The 18,188-nt window shown below is 65.6% G+C and overlaps 1 protein-coding gene across 1 annotated transcript; it reads right to left on the reverse strand.

Annotated features, from left to right (window-relative positions):
- Positions 1–384: 384 nt before the first annotated feature.
- On the reverse strand, positions 385–17,724 carry HID1 (HID1 domain containing). The gene is made up of 19 exons (XM_058284693.1): positions 17,558–17,724; positions 12,644–12,793; positions 11,627–11,797; positions 10,889–11,005; positions 10,200–10,306; positions 9,854–9,970; positions 8,249–8,471; positions 8,046–8,102; positions 7,173–7,313; positions 6,926–7,016; positions 6,148–6,299; positions 5,965–6,043; positions 4,483–4,647; positions 3,025–3,252; positions 2,636–2,769; positions 2,142–2,222; positions 1,619–1,710; positions 1,340–1,498; positions 385–1,166 (listed from the first exon to the last, which is right to left on the reverse strand). Exons 1-19 carry the CDS (start codon positions 17,621–17,623, stop codon positions 1,103–1,105), a joined length of 2,394 nt encoding a protein of 797 aa, XP_058140676.1. The 5' UTR covers positions 17,624–17,724; the 3' UTR covers positions 385–1,102.
- Between the last annotated feature and the right edge of the window lie 464 nt (positions 17,725–18,188).

Here is an 18,188-nt window from a genome sequence, read left to right on the forward strand (position 1 = left end):
CCCCCAGCTCCCTGAGCCCAGGAGGCCAGGGAGGCCCCCTCCCCTCTTGGCCCCTCCCAGGCAGCTGGGCACTGGCAGGCAGGGAGGCTGCCCTGGGGCCTCCAACACTGTCTCAGCGGGTGCCCAGGGTGGCAGAGACCCCAGGGGCCATGAAGAGGGCTGGGAGTCAGGCCCCTGCGTGGTTGTCTGTGGTGGCCACAGCCCAGCGGGACAAGCCCCGGGTGAGAGGGTTCAACTCTCCACTCCCCACCCAGGAAAATGACCAAGGCTGGTTCCCGGTCCAGTGTCGAGGGCCCACGGGGGCCGACCCCGGGGTGCAGAGTCCCCAGCTCCCCTGCAGACCAGAGCCACCGCCGGGCTGCCCCTCCCAGCACAGAGAGGAGCTTGGAGAAGGAGCTTTTATTGTGTAAAGAGGCCGATTGTGCTGAGCAGAGATTGTATGACACGGGTGGGCTGGGGACACCCAGAGGCAGCGCTGGGCCCAGCTGGGGCTGGGTGGCGTCTCACCCCGCCGGTCAGCGGGGCAGTAGGCTGAGCACCCAGCACCCTTTCCCCACCTCCGTTATGGATAGAGGGAGCCCGGCTACACCCGCCGGCCCGGGAGAGTAGAGCTGGAGACCCTCAACACCCACTCGAAACCCGAAATTCCACAGGGGTCCCACAGGCTGGTGCTGGCAGCCTGCCAGCCCCCAACCCCCTGGGCGAGCAGCCCCCACAGGCCTTGGCAGTGGGTGGGGCCTGGGGCAGGCACCTGGGGCTCCCTCACCTGCCCGGGTGCCTCGGGGGAACCCCACAGCCCTTCTCGGGCTAGCCCCTTAGCGCACAGCGGCCTGGTGGGCTCTGGGGTGGCAGCCCAGGGCCTGGGCGGGCACTGAAGGGTCAGCACTCAAGTGGGTCGTGGGTATGAAGTGGGGGTCTGGCCAGTCCCCGCCTGCCCCAGCCACAGGGGGGCCCCGGGGCCTCTTGTCACCCAGGACCCACCACTCTGCCCCACCCGCCCAGATCGTGGGAATTTAAAGCTCAGAATGGTGGATCTGGGGGAGCACCGGGGGGCCCGGGGGCCTCGGTCCTCCCGGGCCCTGCCCCTCGCCGGCCTCCGGCCTCACACCCGCTGGATCTCAAACAGCTTCACATCGGTGTCGTACCAGACCGGTGGGTCCACGTTCCTGGGGCGGGGGGGGGGGGGTGGCGCCTGAGTGGGCGGCCTGGCAGGGAGAACCTGGGACCCTGGCCCCGACCCTCCTGACGGCCCACCCTGGGCAGTGAGTGCCCACCCCCTACCAGAGAAGACCACCCTGATTCCCGCGGCGTCCCCCCGCCTCGGAGGGTGGGGGCCCACCTCAGGTAGATGACGCCCCACATGTAGGTGCGGAACCACAGGGCGGTGCCCGCGTTGGCCTGGTACTTGCGGATGAGGATGGGGTGCGGCACGGGCAGCAGCCCCACCAGGGTGCCGTGCTGCAGGAACCGCAGGATCTCCGACTCGTCCGTCAGGCCCCTGCGGGGAGGGGGCAGCCGGGGGCTCCAACGCGCTCGGCCGTGCGCGGGAAAGCCCACCCCTGACGTGCAGGGGAGCCCCGCGGAGCCCCCCTGCCCCCCGCCGCACCCCCAGACTCACTTGTCGATGCAAATCTTCTCCACCTGGGGAACCAGCACCTGCAGCAGCCGCATGATGGTCTGCAGCGGCAGCTTGGACTTCCAGGAGAGCACCTGCGGGGCAGCAGGACGGGCTCCTGGGGCTGGGGCAGCCGCCCCTCCCTGCGCCAGGACCAAGGGCGCCCCCAGGCAGAAAGCACTCCCGCTTCCGCAGCGAGGGCCTCTGCGGAGCAGCAGGGGCTGTGACCGTGCATCACATTGGAGGGGTCCCCAATCCAGGGCAATAGCGGTGACCTTGGGCAGTGGCACGGAGAAGGGCCTCGGTGCTGGGGCTCCTGTGGGGGAGCTTGGGCAACAGTGTCCGCAGACAAGTCACCGAGCCCGGGGTGGGGGGGTGGCCACCGTGCGGGACCCGAGGCCCGCCCCACGCCAGAGCCCTGGGATTAGGACACCTCTGAGGGCCTGCTGAGCTGTCCCGACCCGGACCCCGCCTGGGTGCCATCTGCCCAGACCCTGACCCCCACTCCTCCGGCGCGGGCCCTCACCCACTCCGACGTGGGACTCCACTGCCCGCTGGCCGAAGCAGTGGCTGGTGGCTGCTGCTCCCGCCACGGCTGGCCCGGCTCCTGGGGGAGGAACGGGGAGTGAGGGGAGGTCTGGGGGGTTGGGGGGGCAGAGAGGCAGGCTGCCGCCCACTCCCCCCACCACAGGGCACCCCCTGGGAGGGCGATGAAGTCTCTCACCGCGGAGGGGGGCGGTGACGGGGGCACTGGCTCCTGAGGGGCAGGCCCAGCCCGGCACCCTTTGCCCCGGGCCCCAGGCCCGGCCCAGCCAGGTGACAGGTTTAGGGCCAGGGGCTGGCGGGGCGGCCGGGTAAAGGCCAGCTGCAGATAAGGCTGCCGGGGGCGGAACCCGAGGGCTTGGCCTGTGACCAGCCAGCAAGAGCCCGCGGGCCCACCGTGAAGCCCTGGGTGGGGGTCCCCAAGGACCCCAGGGTGCCCAAAACTCGGGGCCAGGGAGGAGCCCCACCCGGCCTCACCCTGCCCCAGGAGTCTCCCTCGTCCGTGCCCGCGGCGGGGCCGCCGTCAGCGGCGCTCTGCGGGGGCTCAGGTTCCAGCGACCGCAAGGTGCCGTCCTCCGACACCTGCGACTTCTCCGTCAGCTTGTCGATGCCTGGGCAGGAACAGGTGGCGTGAGGGCCCCCCCAGCACCCTCTACAAAGCCGTGTCCCGCGGGCCCCGCCTCAGAGGTGCAGCGCCTGCCCCCTGCTCCCGCTCTGCACCCACCCCTCCCAGCCGAGCCCCCTAACCCCCAGCCCTGGCACCCAGCCCCTCCCCGCAGCGCCCCAGCTCAGGCCACGCCCCTTGCCCGAGGCCACGCCCACCCCCGGCCGTGCCAGGCCCCCCCAGCCCAGCCCCAGCTCCGCACCCGGGGTGGCCACCAGGCTGGTCTTGAGGGTGCCCGGCTCGGCAGGGGCGGCGGGCCGGGAGCCCTCCATGGAGGCGCCCTCCTGGGAGCCGGCGCGGGACAAGGGCTCGGGCGCCCGGCGGCGGCGCTGCAGCGCCTTGTGGATGGCGGGCGGGTCGGCGGGCAGGTTCGCCAGCTGGTGGAAGACGCTGCGCTTGCGGATGATGGCGTAGACCAGGTTGGAGTTGCCTGGGGGGCGGGAGCACGCCTCGCCTCAGGGAGAACCCCTCGGCCCCCCACCCCACTCCACCCGGCTGGGCTTCCCGGAAGGGGCGGTGAGTGGGCAGGAGAGGCTACAAGGAGCCCGAGACCAGGAGCTGGGGCGGGCCTGGCACCAGCTGTGTGCCCAGCGATGGCTACGCCAGGACGTTACATTGTCAAAAAGAGCCTCTGGCCCGAGCGCCCCAGTGCCCCTCCCCTGGTACTAAGAAGACGCCACACCTGGCCAAGTGGGGTGGGCCCCCGCACGACCGCGTCCACACTGTCTCTCTCCCTTGAGCCCAGGGGCCAGGGAGGCGCCGGAGTGCCCCTGGCTTCCCGCACGCCCCGCTGCCTTCCCTCTGCTCTCAGGGCGAGACAAAAGGGCTTTCGGCAACCTTCAGTGCCCTCTGCCTCGCACGTCCCTGCTGCGCCCCCCACGCCCCCTGCTGGCCTCGTTCCAGCCACCCCCTTGTGTTTTCTGTTCAGCATCCCACCCCAGGGCCTTTGCACACGTTGCCCCCTCCCCATGTTATGCATTTCTATCCCACCACACCCGCATCCATCCCTTGTAGAGTGCCATAAATTTTACTTACTTTAGAAATAATAACACCTACTAGTTGTCACCAGGCGCTGTGCCAAGTGCCTTTTTTGGGTTATTTATGGAATCTTCCGCATACCCTCTGAGATAGGGACTCTTGGTACCGTTGCTATGACTATTCTACACATGAGGAAAGCTGACACTCAGAGAGGTTAAGTAATGTCCCCATGGTCACACAGCCGATAAGTGGCAAGGCCTGAGTCTACATCGGGCATTCAGGTACCTTGTGACACTGGGTGTGGGACCCACTGTGATGCCCGTCGGGGCCCTACCACCCTGAACTTCCCTTTCGGCAAATTTAGGGCGACCTCTTTGGCCAGCGGATCATCCATTTAAAACCTGCCACTGGGCCTCCTCCCCAGACTGAGCTCCATGAGGTGGGAAGCATGCCTGCCTTGCTCTCGCTGGAGCTCCTGCACCTAGCACGGGGCCTGGTACACAGCAGGCACTCAATAGATGTGTGTCGAAAGAACGCGCTGGGAGGGGAGGGCCAGCGGGCCACACCTCTCCAGAGGCCAGATCTTGGGCGGTACCCTCCTTAGACCGGAAGGTGCCTCGCTCGCCCACTGCCTGCTGAGGCGAGGTGGTGGTGGGGGGCCCGGGCCCGGGCGGGGCCTCACCGTCGAACTGGTACTGGATGATGTTGTTAAAGACCTCCAGGAGGAAGAAGACCAGGTGGTGGTTCTGCGCCGCGGAGAAGAGGAACCAGGTGGTGGAGAAGGCCTCCAGCAGGTGCAGGAGCTTGTTGGCGGCCACCATGGACAGGCTCTTGAGGTAGGGGGACACTGCAGGGGAGGGGGGCGGGCTCACCTCTAGGACCCAGACCGGCCACCCTGCTCGGCCTGGGCCCCTGCCACCAATCCCCCCCTGTGCCCTGGAGACCAAGTCCGCCTTCTGCTGAGCCCAGGACGCAGCATGGGCTCCCCCCACCCTCTGCCACGGGGACAGCTGTGCTGTTCACCAGCTGCTCACGCACCTCCCCTCACCCAGCCCTCCCCGCACCCCTGAGAGGGAGGCAGGACGCCGAAGGGTTATCCCCAAGTCATAGATGAGGATACCAAGGCTCAGAGAGGTTGGTCAATTTGCCCAAAGGTCCCCGGTTACAAAACGAATGGAGAGGGATATAAACCCAGGACTTTTTAAAGTCTTTCTAGAACACCAAACTGCTCTATCCTTAGCTACCAACCACCTGCTGTTTCCAGCCCAGTGGGGAGCGGATCTGAGCTGAAGCGCCAGTGTCAACTCCAAGTCCCCTATTGACCTGGAGCCTTCCAGGACTCCTGTCTCTCTCCCTCCCCAGGCTGAGGACACAGAGGCAGGGGTGGCGTCCTCCTTGTCCAAAACGCTTTCTCAGAGCTGGCCACACTGAGTTGGCGTTGGGTTAAGATTTGCAGCACGGAGCTAGCGAGGGGACAAGCAGGGGCCCAGGCCTGGCCCCGGACCTCAAGGTCCAGTGAGAGGCTTCCACGGCCCCACCCCACCCAAGTCCAAATCGGACCACAGGGGAGTCAGCCACCCCCACCCACAGGACCGTCCTCTCCAAACGGCGCCCGTGCCGAAGTCGTCCCCGAGGCTGTGGCCGCCCCGCTCCGGCCCACCGCCGGCCTGCCTGCCCTCCCACCGGCCACCTTGCTGGGCCCAGCACCCTGGCCAGCAGGTATCTGCAGTCCCTGCGGGGCGGGCCCAGGAAAGGCAGGAAGGAGGTGCCCTTGACAGCCCACGCCCTTAACTCCAGCCGTCTAACCCTGGGCTGTCCAGAGGGTGGCCATGAGCCCTTGAAATACAGCCGGTCCTAGCCGAGACGTGCCAAGTATAAAACACACGTGGGATCTGCGAGACCAGATGTGAAAAAAGGAACAGAACATCTCGATAGTCTTTTATACTGGCTACGGGTTGAAATGATAATTTTGTATTAGTGCATTAAATAAAATGTCATTAAAGTTAGTATCACCATATTCTTTTTTTAGGGGGTACTATAAAATGTAGCGGGTACGTGGCTGGCAGTCTACCGCTACTGGACGGGGCGTGGGGCGCGGGCAGGTCAGCCTGTGGCCTGGCGCCACCTGGCGGTGCGCGTGGGGAAGGCGGGCTGGGCCCCCTACCGTTGACCACGATGGTCAGCAGGCAGTCGAAGAGGGGCTGCAGCCGCTGGTGCCCGCTCGTGATGATCTTGTGGAACACCTGCCGGGGAGGGAGAGGGGCCGCCATGGGGTCCCCGCCGCCGCCGGACTCGGCCAAGAGGGCGTCAGCCCACCCCCGGATCTGGCCGCGGGGAGCCCCCTCACCACAATCAGCAGGTCTGCGTGGGTGCCGGTGAAGACGGGGATGTCCATGGGCACGCGCACGGAGTACGGCTTGTTCAGCCGCACCCCGAAGTTCCGCTCCCCGCTCAGCAGCAGCAGGATGAAGACGCCGATGTGCATCAGGCCCACCCGGGCTGTGGCACGTGGAGGGGGGGTCGCCACCCAGCTCGGGGAGGGGAGCAAGGGAGACCCCGGCAGGGACCCATCTTGGGAGGGCTCGGCTAGGGGCTCGGCCCCCTGCCCCTCTGCAAGGGACCCCCCGCTCCTGCGCCCCTCCCCATCTCACACTGGTCCTCCGCAGGGCCCCCGCTCCTGCGCGCCCCGACACACTGGTCCTCTGCAGGGGCCCCCGCTCCTGCGCCCCTCCCCATCTCACACTGGTCCTCTGCAGGGGCCCCCGCTCCTGCGCCCCTCCCCATCTCACACTGGTCCTCTGCAAGGGCCCCCCCCCCGCTCCTGCACCCCTCCCCATCTCACACTGGTCCTCCGCAGGGGCCCCCGCTCCTGCGCGCCCCGACTCACACTGGTCCTCTGCGGGGCCCCCCGCTCCTGCACCCCTCCCCATCTCACACTGGTCCTCCGCGGGGCCCCCCGCTCCTGCACCCCTCCCCATCTCACACTGGTCCTCCGCAGGGGCCCCTGCTCCTGTGCCCCTCCCCATCTCACACTGGTCCTCTGCAGGGTCCCCCGCTCCTGCGCCCCTCCCCATCTCACACTGGTCCTCTGCAGGGCCCCCCCCCGCTCCTGCGCCCCGACTCACACTGGTCCGCCCGGGCATCGTTGAGGAAGTAGAGGATGGGGACCAGGATGTCCAGCACGTCACTGCTCTTCAGCACGAAGAAGAGGAATTTCTGGAGCGGGGGGAGAAACGGGCTGGGCCGGGGGCGGCTCTGCCCCACCCCGCCTCTCAGAGTCACCCAGCCGCTGTCCCCACCCCGGCCATGCGGGGCTGGCCGCCGCCCGTCCCTGGGCAGCCCTGCCGGGCTGGGCCCCTCGAGGCCGCCCACCTTGTTGAAGTCGCAGAGCTTCCAGAACAGAACCAGCAGCTCCTGGTGGAACTGGATCTTCTTGGTGGAGTTGGGCAGGTAGGTCTGGAGCAGGGGGTTGGACAGCAGCCGGGCCATGCCCTTGAGGATGAACTGGAAGTCCTGGGGCAGGGGCCAGAACGGGGCGCCTGTCCAGCCCGGCTCCCCTAGGCGCCGGCCTCCTGCCTCCTCCACGCCCCGGAGCCTGAGGGACCCAGCGCCCGACACCATCGACGGCTCTCCCAGGGTGGGCGCTGCAGGAAGCTGAGCCCAGGCCTGAACCTGGGGAGGCCCCCGCCCCTCGGCCCGACCACCGCACCCCTGGGACACAGCAGGCGCTCACGCCAGCTGCTGCTGACGCCGCCCCCCCCCACGCCACCCCGGCCCTGCCCCCCGGACCTTGGCCCACCCCTCCCCAGCGCACACGTGGAGTCTTCCACCATTAAGGGAGAACACGTGCTGGACCCTGGCTCTGCCCCCCAGTTCAGGCCTCAGGACGGGCGAGCATCAGCTAAAGTCACGACACTTATTTTACTGCTGCAGAAGTTAGAGAGCTGGCAGCTCAAGGACCTCCTCAAGGGCTCGCAAATCCACATCATTCAACATCCACGGTCATTTCCTCTCACCTCCCTGGAAGCCTTCCAGCCTACCCCTGACCAGCTGAGGCCACCAGGCCTTTTCTGTATCTCGAAACCCCGCAGGTGGCCATCGCTCTGTCACCTGGGTGGCCCGAGTCCAGGATGGCCATGGTTCCTTCAGGCGGGGGTCAGGATGCCCCCCTCCCCACCACATCTCCACTCCCCAGGGCTAGGTGGGCAGCAAGCATCCACCCAGTGAGAGTGGCTCTGGACTCACCTCCTCGCGGTGGATGCGGGACAAGTAGTTCACAAACAGGTTCTCGGGCCCCGGAGGCTGCGGAAGGTGGGGCCGCGGTGAGCGGGTGGCCTCCCACCGCACCCCGCCCTCTAGGGCGTCCCTCGAGGTGCCACCTGGGTACCTCTTGTCCGGGGCCTCTGCTAGAGGGGGGTCCGCCCGCCCCAGCCCTGCCGGGTCCTTACGTCGGCATCGTCCATGGCAGTGCCCGTGGTGGTGCCGTCCACGGTGGGGCTGGCGCTGGTGGCGCTGTCGTGGTCCAAGGTGACGATGAGCACCTGGGCGGCCTCCTCCACCAGGGGTTCCCGGTAGTCGGAGAAGAGCAGGTGGTTGTAGGGGATCCCGTAGCCCACAGGGTCATAGGCACACACGGTGTTGAGGAGGGAGGTGAAGAGGGGCAGGGCGTGTCTGCGGCGGGAGAGGGTGGGGGCTGCAGGGGTGGCCCCTCCGACCACGCGCGGCCCCGTGGGAGCTCAGCCGCCCCCCCATTCAGCAAGCGCTTCGGTGCTGGGGCCTGGGGAGAACTAGGGACTCGGCCCCTCCTGAGCGGGCAAGCCGCCCTCCTCCACGCCGGCGGCCGGGCTCTGAGCAGGGCCAGGCGGCGCCCAGTGCTGAAAGAACGGGGCAGCCACTCTCCCGGGGCTCTCGTGGGAAACCTTGTCCACATGCCTTGGAGGCGAGGCCGAGTCCCTCCCCCGGGACCTAAGACCGGGGTTGGAGGCCCCGGGGAGAGAGTGGGTTCCCCCCAGGAGGCAGGGCAGGCACTCAGTCACCCCACAGCCAGACCCCCGAAAGACCAGCCGCAGAGGATGTCAGGGTTCAACCGCCTCGTCTCACAGGTGAGGAAACTGAGACCCAGAGAGCTTAAGGGAGGGACAAAGGCACGGGTGCTCAGGGGCAATTTGTCTGGTAAGTCTGGGGAGAAAGGAAAACTGGCCAGCTCCTAACTGTGGCCAGTGGGAGGTGCCCTTCTCTTCTGGGGACAAAAAAGCTCGTAGTTGACCAGGAGGCCAGCCGAGCCTGAAGGAGGAGGTGTGCCCGGCAGCGGTTGGGGCCTGGCAATAAGGGGGGCAATCCTCCACCCTTAGGGGCACCGAGCCCTGAGCTGCCAGTGCAGCCCTGGGCACAGCTGGAGCTGCACAGCTGGCACATGAGCACCGCTCCAAGGACTCGATCCAACCACGTGGCTTGTGTGACACCTCAGGTACTCCTGTGTGCCCCCTTAGTCCACGAGCGCTCCCACGTGGCGGGGCTTCCCCATCCTTCAGGGTAATTGTTACACCCTCTCCCCAGCCAGTGAATAAGCCACATTGTCCAGTATGGCAGCCGCCAGGCACACGGGGCCACTGAGCGCTTAAAATGTGCCTGGTCCGAACTGAGATGTGCCATAAGTGACAAACAGACACCGGAGTTTGAAAATTTCATATGAAAAAGAGAATTTAAAATATCTCAGTAATTCTGTGCAGCGATTCCACATTAAATGCTAATATATCTTATATATTAAACGAAATATTATTTCACCTGTTTCTTTTTACCTTTCTAATATCACTACCAGAGATGTTCAGTTTGCTTTCTATTTCTACTGGACAGCTCACCCAGGGGGTCCCAAGTCTGGACCCCGCCGGCTCCAAGGACAGCGGGTATGACGGGGCCATTACGTTACAGGTCATCACCAACAGGGGGCAGCACTTCCCCTCACATCAGGCTGACCCGGCAGGTGCACGGTCCCAGCCGTGGGATGCCTTGGACGAGAAGGAAGAAGAGGGAAAGGCAGGCCAGGGGGCCCTCACCTGTTCTCCGTGGAACAAAAGAACTGCACCCACGGGTTGGTGCTGCCACTGTCCGGAGCCGGGGCCAGGTACATGGCCTCAGAGAAGCACGTGAGCAGCAGCTTCAGCAGCTCCATCCTTGGCAGGGAGGGGGAGACGGTTACGGTACCTGAGGGTCCCGGCCTCCCTCCAGGAGAGTGCCCCCACCCAGCCCAGGTCTTTGGGAAGAAAGGCCCCCTTTACATCCCACAGGGGTGGAGAGGGGGTCCTCAGACGGGCGACTGGGTCGCCGGCCCCGAGCTGCCGAGGTGGTCCCCTGCCCAGGGTCCAGCCTGAGCCGCCGGCTCTGGGTCTGAGCGGGGCTCACCGGTTCATGTCGTGGGTGTAGCTGGGCTGGGGGGAGTGAGCGAAGCCCACCCCAGCCTCCCAGATGTATTCGCAGCTGTCCAGGGAGTGGATGTCCTCGGCTGAGTCCTGGGGACAGATTGGGGAGAGCTCAGCGGGGAGGGGGGCAAAAGGGGAAGAGCAGGGTGGGCAGCCCCCCGGCAGCCCCAGCCTCCCCCACCCCTGGGGACCGTGACTCCCATATTCTCCTAAGACAGAGCCCTCAAGGTGCGCCAGATCCTACTGCACAATGAAAGAAATGAACGCCTTTAGACACCTTGGCCACCCATTTTTCTTCAATGTCATACTGGGTGTTCCCGCCCCCTCCCAAATGCTCTGTCCATTTGGGGGGGTCAGAAAGCAGGTGACCCTAGTGGTGTGTGAGGGCGGGAGCAGAGGACACCCAAGGTCGAGTCCACGGGGACCACAGAAAGGGGGGTGCCAGGCCTCCTATGTCCAAGCCCCACCCCCACCCACGAGCAGGCAAAGACAATGGGTGCCTGTGCCCAGTGCCTGGATGCCTGGGGCAGGGCCGGGCACCAGCTGGCTCCTCTCCAGCGGTGCCAGCCACCGCCACCTGGCCGGGTTCGTGTGTGCCAGGCAGCCCCTGACCCCACGGAGCCCGCCCAGGGACCTGCAGCCAGAGCCGTCCCCCTGGGCTGGGGCGCTCACCACGGAGCTCCTGCGGTGGCTCTGGACCGTGAAGTCTGGACAGAAGAGCAGGTCGGCGATGGCCAGGAGCAGGGATTCGGCTAGGGGCCGGGCATTCTCGTCGTCCTCCTCTCCCTGCTGGGGGCACGACACCCACGGGGCCATCTCAGTGGTAGCTGGCCCAGGAGAAGTGGCCCAGAACTTGGGGATGGGGGCAGGGCAGGGGCTGAGCCCAGGTAGCACCCATGGCCAAAGGGATGGAGAGGGGCAGGAGAAGGAAGAGTGGGCTCCTGCTCGCCCCCAGCCTCCCACCCAGGCCCGAGGCAGATGGGGGCGGGGTGGGGGTGGGCCTGGGACACAGGGAGCAGGAAGGAGGGTGAGCTGGGCACTGTGAGGGACGCACTTGGCTGGGGCGCAGCCACGCCCCCAAGGCTCAGCCCCCTAGGAGGTCCCCAAGGCCCCACCCCTCGTTCAGGGGCCTAGAGATAAACCCAGGCTGGGGGAGCTTGGCACATGGGGGACAGCCTGGCCCTTCCCAGCCCTCGCAGTGCCCAGGCACCCTGCCTCCATGTCTGCCCTCAGCCACCCTCCAGCTAGAGGGCTCAGAGACCCCAGTGGAAGGAACCGGGTGCCCAGGAGGCGGGGTCGACCCCCATCCGCACAGCTCCCCTCCTCCCCGCCGTAAGAAGCCTGGAGGAGCGTGGCCCTGGACGGCGCCCGCCCTGCCCCTCCCGCCCAGCCCCGGCCGCGCCCACGGACCCCTCCTTGCCCTGCGCCGGGCACTGTGGACCAGAAGAAGCCCCTCCAGTCGGGGTCCTCGAAGATGTAGGGCAGCACGCGGGTGAGCAGCCGGCTGCAGTTCAGGACCACCTGCCTCTCCTTCTCCGAGTGGCAGCCGCTCTCGGCCCCCTGCACCAGCTTCTCCACCGCCTGTGGGCACAGGCAGAGCGCGGGCCACACGGGGTGGCGCGGGGTGGGCCCCTGGCACTGGGTCCGGGAGGGGGCACCCCAGGTCACACAGGAGGGGGGCAGGGGACACTTGGATGGCTTGTGGAGGGACCCCATCCCTGGCATCAGGGGGCACCTTGGGACAGCAGGGCAGGGGGGGCACTGCAGGCCACAGAGGGGAGGAGGCGGGGGCACACTGGGTGGCATATGGTGGGACATAGGCCCTTGAGCTGGGGGTCGGGCACCCCAGAAGGGAGAGGGAGTCAGGGGCATGCTGCGATGGCATGTAGTAGGTCCCAGCTCTGAAATCGGGGGACATCCCAGAGAGGAGGGGGGAGGCAGGGGGCACGCCTGGACGGCACATGGTGGGTCAGAGGCCACCCCAGGCCACACAAAGGGGAAGCATGGCAGCCCCAGTGGAGGCCCCAACCCACAGGGCCGTCTCTCCAGGCAGGACACGTTGCCAGCTCAGGGGACCAGGACGTGGCGACAAGCAGCCTAGAGCAACATGGGAGGGAAAGCCCGGCCCGCCACTCCCTGCCCGAGACCTCACTAGGAGACATGACTGAGCCTCTGCGCCTCAGTCTTCCCACTGGTAAAAGTGACGCGGGCAGTGCCAATCACTCGGCCCAGGAAAGGTACCAGCGGTTGGCCAGAGGAAGTCCTCCCAGATGGGAGCTGCTGTGATGACTGCCCCAGCGCTGGCCAGGTTGGGGAGCTGGGCGAGGCCTTGGGACCACCCAGACCTGGCGGGGGAGTCCTGGGTACCTGCCCTGGGGGAGGACAGTGGGGCTGGCAGGGGTGGCGCGGGACCAGGCTTCCCCTTACCTTGTAGCACAGGGTGGCCAGGTTGGAGGGCGACTCCTCTCGCACGGCTCGGATCTCCGCCGCCGGCACCAGCGCAAACACATCCTGCACCGAGGTGGCCGTGTCCGCCCAGAACTGGTCCCAAAAGGCATCATCGGTGGCTTCCACGGGCTACGGGGCACCACGTCGCAGAGTTACACAGCCCCTCCCTCCCGGGCCACAGTTTTGCTCACCCTGTGGCCAGGAGAGACCCCGGGAGGCAAGCCACACACTCCAAACGGGGGTTATCCTTCAGCCACCACCACCCCCGGCCAGCACAGCCAGGCCGGGGACAGTCAGTCAGATGGCTGGGGGTCAGCTGGCCATCAGTCCATCAGCTAGCGCCCAGCCCAGGCCCTGAGGGACCATGTGGCCCTGGCTAAGTCCCCACCAACCTCTGGCAGGGCACACTGACCTGGGCACATCCCCAGGCAAGGCCACTAGGTCAACTGACCTAGACAGAGGCTGCACCCGCGCCCCACAGGAAGACGGCAAGAGGGGCCACACTCCGTTCCCTTCACCCAAGTTGTCCACACCACAGGCCCCAGACTCCGCCCTCTCGCGGCACACCCTACAGATGCCAAATCCAGCAGATTCAACCTCAGAGTCTCTCCAACACACACCTGCTCCTCTCGGAGCCCACTGCCAGCGCTGCAGCTCAGGCCCCCGCCACTCTCGCCAGGGCCACCACCTCCAAAATTTCCCCCCTTTGATCTACCCTCTACACTCCCCCCAACCCATGCTCTAAAACCCAGCACCAAACACACTGATCCCTCATTCAAAGACCTTTAGTGGCTCCCCATTGCCTGCTAGATTAAGTGCAAACCTTTCTGACTTAAACATGCACACACACACACCTGCAATTACTACACCAAGACACAACCCTGCTTTCCTCTCTCTTTGCCTTGGCTCGGGCTGTCCCCTCTTCTTAGCATGCCCTCCCCTTCCAATGCCACATTTCAAAATGGAGGAGGTATGCCTTAAAAATGCTTATATCCCTTAAATCATAAATTCCATTTCTAGAAATCTCCCCTAGGTAGATGATCAGAGATGTACACATATGAGGACACTTTACTCAAGTGTTACTGATAACAGTGAAATAGTCAACAGTTGGGGAATGTTTAAAAAGTTAAGTCACATCCATACAGTGGACCATAGGCAGTCATTAAAATCAGGTTTTTAAAAAACATTAATGAATGGAAAATACGGTACAGTGTTCAGTGAAAAAGGGCATAAAACTACTTATAGGACAAGCACAATGGCGGTTACATTATGTATTAACGAAAGACTAAAAGAAAACGAAGCAGGAAGTTAACCGCAATTGTCTCTCTCAGGGGGTTTCTTTTTTCCCCTACACTTTCCTGTAAGAGGGCACATTCTTTCTGAATGCCCATCTGTTGAGGGACCAACATGTTTAAGGCATTTGTCCTCCCTCAAGCCACCCTTTATCACCTCCTGCAGGAAGCCCTCCCAGGTTGCTCCAATCAGCTCAGCCTTTTCCCTACCCTGAAATGCACAGGCCCTGCTACCACAAGTCTGCACTGAATACGAACTACTCTTATCAGCAGAAAAAAAAGTATCTCTTGTTGAGAATGAGTCTGTTCTCTTGAAGCTGCTTTTCCCAAGAAGCCTCCCACATGGGACTGACTTGCCCCCGCTTGGAAGCCGCGCCCTGCACCCGCGCTCTGGCACTCAGGCGGCCCCTGACTCTACTGGTCTCTGTGTACGTGCCTCAGCCACCCTGCAGTAGAGGCTCCGGCCTGGAGACCCCTTCGGCCTGCTCGCCGGGCAGGGCTGGGCACCGGGGGTGCTGTCCACACTCAGAGCTGGGTGCGGGCCTCACCAAGGTCCAGGCCTGGCCTCGCCCCAGCACCCCCACCCCAGGCCACGGGGTAACCTGTGGCCACAGCCTTCAGGACAGGCCTGGCACAGGACCTGCTCGGCCCAGAACTGGTAGAGCAAGTTGGCTGGGGGAAAGGAACAAAGGAGAAAGGAGGGCCCTGGGGCCGGGCTGGCCCTCGTGTCCCCAGCCAGGATGCCTTCTGACGCTCACCTCACCGGGGTCCATCGGCAGGACATCCCCTGGGGCCAGGGAGGGGTTTGGGTAGGACACCCCAGAAAACCCTCGGAGAAACTCCCCACGTCTGATGCCTCCCAGGTAGCCACGACCCCCTTAAAGGGGCAGGGACTCATCCGGGTACCTGGTGGAAATGACCTCTGACCTCATCATCCAGGCCAGGGTCACCTGGGGGCTGAATTTAAAATGAGGGGCGTGATTTAGGAGGGAACTGGGAAGGTCCCAGGGCAGGCCACTCTGAAACCAGGAAAGATCCCAGCTACAGACGCTGGCTTTGAACTTTGGGAGTCGTCACTTCCATCATCCCCCTCTCCCCAACTTAGGCCTCCTCTCCAGGTACCACTGTGGGTGGCTCAGGCCCTCGGATTTGGTGGCCATTGCCTGACCACAGCAGGCTAGCCTGATGCTACAGGCTAGGCCAATGTCACTAGGGCCCCTTAGGCTTCTGCAGGGAGAGACATGGCTCAGCTCCTGCCTCAGTTTCCCCAGCTATGTTCCACGCAACCCAAGGGAGCTTCTAAAATCCCAGCTAGTTTTTTTGAAAACAGTATTTTTCCTGGAGGCAGGCAAACCCAGGCTAGCAGGGGCAAAGCGCTTACCCTGGCAGGAATCCAGAGGTTTTTCACCCAGCTTGCCAGGTCCCTGCTCGGGGCAGACCCAACACAGGCCAGGGGACCGGCCTCTCTGGGCGTTGGGGGACAAAGGACTGGCAGTGCTCTAGTCTGTGATATGTGACCTGTCCTGGGAGGACAGCATCATCACTGCAATCACATGCACATACACATGCACACGTGTATGCAAACACACAGCCCCAAGTCTCATGTGTTCCGGGGCAGAGAATCTCCAAATAGATGGGATCTGGGAGAGGGTTCCAGAGCCACAAATGTTCCCCTCCAGGGGACCACCTGCCCCGGGAATGGGTCAGGAAACACAGCAGAAGCTGGGCCCTGGGCAGGGACAGGAAGAAAACAGGATGCAGTGCAGGAAGGCGGGCAGGGCTGGGCAGGCGGCTCGGGCCACGGCCATGGGAAAAGGTGCCGGGCCTAGAATCCGCTGCCCAGAGCACTGCCTCCTCCGTGGGCCTGGAACCGGCAGGCACCCTGCCCACCATGGGCCTGAAGCTCCTTGGGGACATTGAGCGACAGGGCCTGGGGTGGTCATCTGGAATCTGCTCTTTGCCCTTATGCTGCCCAAGCAGGCCAGCACCTGAGGTCCAAGGCCGCCGGCGCCCAGGGCCTCTCCTGCAGCGCCGCACCCCACCTGCCGGCCCCAGGGCTCCTGGAGGGAGGCCCAGGCCAGTCTCTGGCTCCTGTCCTGTCCTAGGCAGACAGGGGAATTGAATAGCCCTGACTCCATGACAAAGCGTCATGGTGTTCGGGGGACGGGGTCAGAGGCTACCCCAGATCCTTTGGGACCCCACAGAGCCAGTCCCACCGGGCCTGGCGAAGGACCCCAGCTGCTGAGCCAACAGTCCCCAGCACATTTTCCAGCAAGGTGTTTCCTCCCCGGGTAGGCAAACATGGGAGCCTCCCGCCCTCCTCTGCCTTGGCCCCACGTGGAAGGACCGGCCCACCTGCCTCCCTCCTGCCACCCACAGACCTAGAAGCCCCATCCCAAGAAAGCAAACACCGGGACTCAAGAGGAGTCTTGGGGAGGTGGGGAGGAAGGGAGGAGTGGAGGAGGGAAGGAAGGGAGGAGGGAGGTGGGGAGAAGGAGGGAAGGAAGGGAGGAGGGAGGTGGGGAGAAGTGAGGTCTGGTTTCCATCAGAGGCCTCGCAGCTGGAGCTGGGCTCTCCAAGGCCCTGGGCATTTGCCGGAACACCTGCCCCTTCCAGGGTGGGGAACAGGGCTGTCAGGACCAGACGCTCAGCCTGGGGACCGTGACCAGCCGGCTGCGCGGAGATGGTTCCCTGAATCCCACTCCCACCGCCAAGAGCAAGAAAGACTCTGGAGAGCAGGGCTGGGTGGGGAGTCAGAGGGCTTGACTCCTTCCAAAGTGGGGGACCAGGAGATTCAGGGGAGAAGGGGTGGGCAGGGAAGCAGCCTGGCCGTGGGCAGGTTGTGCGTGTCTGGGGGACGAGGAGGTGGCCTGTAGTGCCACTTATAGACTCAGGGGAGAGTGCGAGCATGGACAAGGCTGAAAGGTATCCCCCGCCCCACGCCAGGAGGCCAAGGGCACCCGCGAGGGTTCCCAGCCCTAAACCAGAACAGAGGGGACGGGCAGTGTCCCGTCCACTGGGCCCGGATGAGGAGGTCCCTGGGCAGGAGAGCGCGGCGGTGCCCAGCTGGGAGGCCAGGCCCGGGGGGTCTGCGAGCTCCCAGGAAGCCCCGGGCGTTCCGCGGCCGCAGGCACAGACCCGGGCCCGGAGGAGGCCGCTGCCGCCGCGCACCAGCTGTTCCCCGGGCCCGGGCGGGTGTCGGCCCGGCTTTGTTTGCATTGAGTCAGCGGGAGCTGCGCGTCGGGGACCCGCGGGCACCGAGGGACAGGGCAGGCAGCGGGGCGGGGGGCGGAGGCTGGAGAAGCGAGGCCGGGGACGCAGGGGGCGGGACGACAGCGGCGTCGCCGGCTCGGGGAGTAGGCACACGTCAGCCTAAGGTGGCAGCGGCGGGGAGGGGGCTGTTCCCGGGAGAGGAGGTGGGGGGCGGGCGGCGAGGCCAAGGGATGGAGCCCGCGGTCCAGGCCGAGGGGTCCCGCTCCGGGCCAGCGCGGCCCGCACGTCCCCCCGCGTGGGGCCGAGCCGAGCTCGCGCAGCGCCCCCCCCCCCTTCGACCCTGCCCAGCCCCCAGCCCGGCAGGTGGTCGAGGGGGCCCGGGGCGCACCTGAGTCTTGGTGGTGAGCTGGATCACCGCCTTCCGGAAGTTCAGCTTGGAGTCGGCGGATCCCATGTCGCTGGAGCCCGCTTCGGCCCGGCGGGGGCTCCGGCTCCGGCTCCGGCTGGGGTTCGGCGGCCCCCGCTGCTTTCGCAGGAGCTGAGCGGCGCGCCCCGCCCGCCGGCGCCAGGCCCCGCCCCCGCCAGGCCCCGCCCCGCCAGGCCCCGCCCCCCGCACCTGCCGCGCCCGCCGCGCGGGGGTGCGGGCGCCGGGCACCCGGCGCCGCCGCGCCGCCGCGTCCTTCCCGCCGCGGTCCCGGGGCTTCCCCGCCCTTCCTTCCGAGGTGTCCTCGCTGCCTCTCCCCCTACTGCCCCGTCCCCAGAGCCCCCAGCCCCCCAGGGTCCCCGTCCTCATTCTTCATCCCCACTCCTTCCAGCCCGCCCTCTCCACCCGAGACTGCTCCTCCTTTTTCTGAGCACCCGTTCTCTCAGTTTCCCTTTTTCTGGCCTGTCAAACCCACGTGCCCAGCCTTGGGCCGCGCAGTCATTCCTATCAGAAGTCACCCCCCCCAGGCTCAGCCTTGGCTCTGGGGGAGGGAGGCGCTGGCTCCGGGCCCGGCTCCAGGAGAGCAGCAAAGCAG

This window comes from Dasypus novemcinctus, chromosome 21 (assembly GCF_030445035.2).
Source record: "Dasypus novemcinctus isolate mDasNov1 chromosome 21, mDasNov1.1.hap2, whole genome shotgun sequence".
NCBI classification, from domain to species: Eukaryota; Metazoa; Chordata; class Mammalia; order Cingulata; family Dasypodidae; genus Dasypus; species Dasypus novemcinctus.